General features: G+C 33.4%; 1 protein-coding gene across 2 annotated transcripts in view; it reads left to right on the top strand.

Moving 5' to 3' along the window:
- Nucleotides 1–2,656, top strand: part of GABRG1 (gamma-aminobutyric acid type A receptor gamma1 subunit) — a 142,583-nt gene that overhangs the window by 56,694 nt on the left and 83,233 nt on the right. For both annotated transcript variants that reach the window (XM_019526458.1, XM_019526459.1), the window contains exon 2: nucleotides 2,026–2,174. In XM_019526458.1, coding sequence (XP_019382003.1) covers nucleotides 2,026–2,174 — 149 coding nt within the window. The remainder of the gene's footprint in view (nucleotides 1–2,025; nucleotides 2,175–2,656) is intronic.

The following is a 2,656-nucleotide window of genomic DNA, read 5'->3' as shown; positions in this document are numbered from 1 at the left end:
GCTTTAGCAATCCAGTTGGCACAGGGGGCTAGTGTCCCCAGATACCAGCTGGCTGGGCCTCAGAAGCTCCTGAGGGCAAGTAGCCCTGAGCACCTCCTATTATTACCTGTTTTTTAGTTCATTGTGGAATTATACTTAATGGTACATGTAATATTTGATATCTGAAGTGTGTATATGTCTACAGAGTGCTCTTAAAAGTATTTCACAATACATGTGCATCTAAAGGAAACAAAACACTTATCAGACTATTGTAAGTTGTGATGGCAGCAAACCCAGTATTCAGGTTGTACAGTGCTGTTTGTTATAAAAGATTTCTGCAACATTCTCTTATAAACTATTAATACCTTTGTTTGCAGTAAGCTTTTGTCTTTTCCCCAAGGAAGACACTCTGAGATTAGAGAAATATCATTTGCTCACTTCATGAAAGTTCACTGAGCTTTGGCTGAGTTCTAAATAACTGAAAATTGCCCATTCCTTGTTTTGCCTGTTTAATTGTGGCAAGTTATAAAAAAAACCCAGAACATACTAAGGCTTGATTGTCATAATGTAGACACTTTTGGTTTTGTTTTGATGGAGTAGAATTAAGAGGACTGGATACAGATAGGTATAACACTTGTAAGTATGTATTTGGATATGGAATCTCAAGAGTTTCTTTTTAAAAAATACAGAATATCTCACTTATCATTAATCTTAAAGGTATTCATTTACTACAGAAAAGCAAAACTTCATTAGGACTAATAGGATTTAAAAAAGAATATCTCAATGACTTTGAGTAAGACTCATACACCTTACCAATAAGGCATTCTAGAAAATTCTGCTGTAATGGCAAGCAATAATATTTCTATTCAGTGCCTTGGTGTGCAACTTTTTTAGGGATAGCAATTTAATTCCTTTTCTCTGCCTGAATTTTTTTGCTTATTTTATCATTGAAACTGATTTTTCCATGTGCTCTGTAGTAATTCATTTTTGTTAAGATGTATTGTGTGATTGCCATAGTTAAAGCTAGCTATGCATTTGTTTGAGTTTAAGCCCACAGCAGTTCCCTGAAATATGCTGGATGAGTAACATAGACTGGGAATTTAAGCATTGGAGGAATAGTTAAGTCCACACACATTTGAATCAAATGGAGAGAAAATTACTTCCAGGCATTCTCTGACCTTTGGGTGATCATTTGAGTGAATCTGTGGACATGTCTAAGTCACTGTCATTTTTTCTTGTGACTCAGGGATAAATTATAAATTCTTGTTAATCTAATTGAAGGTTAGGTAATAAATGAAAATGTAATTGTTTTCCTTGTGCATTTCTTCCAATGTGACAAAATATCCAGATAATAAATAATTGGAACTAAAATGAATAATGTGGCAAACCAGCCGCAGTATATATATAAAAAACAAATAAATTATTGATGCATAATTTGGGTCATAAGTATGAAAATGAATGCATTAATATTTTTGTTCTAAATCCATATGCTTAAAATGTTGAGTAAATAAAATAAATCAGGAATACATTAGAAAAATCAGAGGGCAGAATAACATATATCCATGTGAAAAATCTTCACTTGGGATTAAGGTCATCTGAGACAGAAAGATGATGCTCTTGATTTCCAGGTGCTGCATATTATGATGATTAAGCATCCCTTAGAAATTTTAGCAGATTGATTTGGAAAACAACAGGGGAATAGGGGAAAGCATAGGGTTTTTAGTTAGATAAAAACATAGCTCAAGATAAATTAATAGATAAAACTGCTGTTATGATTTCACTTTACTATATTTAATCTGTGTTAATGCTTCTGTATGTCAAATACCATTTTTTGGATTTCTCAAGTGGTACAATGGTTGCTGATTTCTCCTGCCATAAAAATAAGTGATAAAATAAACATATCAGGTATTTATTTATATTCTGGAATATGATCAAATATTTTCCTATATATTGATGAGGGTGCAATGTTTATTCTTTTATCATTTCGTGCTTCATATGTTTTATTTCATTAGTTTTCTTCCCTAATATTTTTTTAAACACTACTAGTGCTGATAAAGCTGATGATGAGGATGATGAAGATCTAACTGTGAACAAAACATGGGTACTTGCACCGAAGATTCATGGTGGAGATGTCACTCATATACTGGACTCTTTACTTCAAGGTTATGACAGTAAACTTCGGCCAGATATTGGAGGTAAATTAATCGAGAAATTCTGTAAATATAATGTTATAAAAATAGAGGCATTGAATAAATTGTAATTAATGTTTTTTGGTAAGTGCCAACTGTTTTTGGATTCATGTCTCAAACTAGATAAACATAAGGCAAGTAAAATGTAACAGTATTGGTTTTTTTTACACGTGAAAATAATTTCTACATAGTAGGGACAATTTCTGCTATTTTTATTATCTCTTTTCTGTTATATGAAAGATTTCATTTTGAGGCAGTGTGCCATAGATAAAACTACTGCAAAGCAATAATTTTTCATTTGGCTACTTTCAGTGTGACAGCAAACTTTGCTGTGTACAGAACCGTCATCGCCTATCAAAGATTTTCCTGGAAGCTGCACAGATTTATTTAAATATTTCTCCCCAGTGCCTTATCATTGGTGACGTGCAGGGAGTGAACATGGGTGCAGGTGCACCCCCTGAGAAAAGGCTCCACCAAACCCCTCTGGT

This window comes from Gavialis gangeticus, unplaced genomic scaffold (genome assembly GCF_001723915.1).
Source record: "Gavialis gangeticus isolate Ggan-Ray unplaced genomic scaffold, GavGan_comp1, whole genome shotgun sequence".
Taxonomy (NCBI): domain Eukaryota; kingdom Metazoa; phylum Chordata; order Crocodylia; family Gavialidae; genus Gavialis; species Gavialis gangeticus.
Note: the sequence above shows the minus strand (reverse complement) of the source record. Positions and strands in the feature narration are given on the sequence as shown.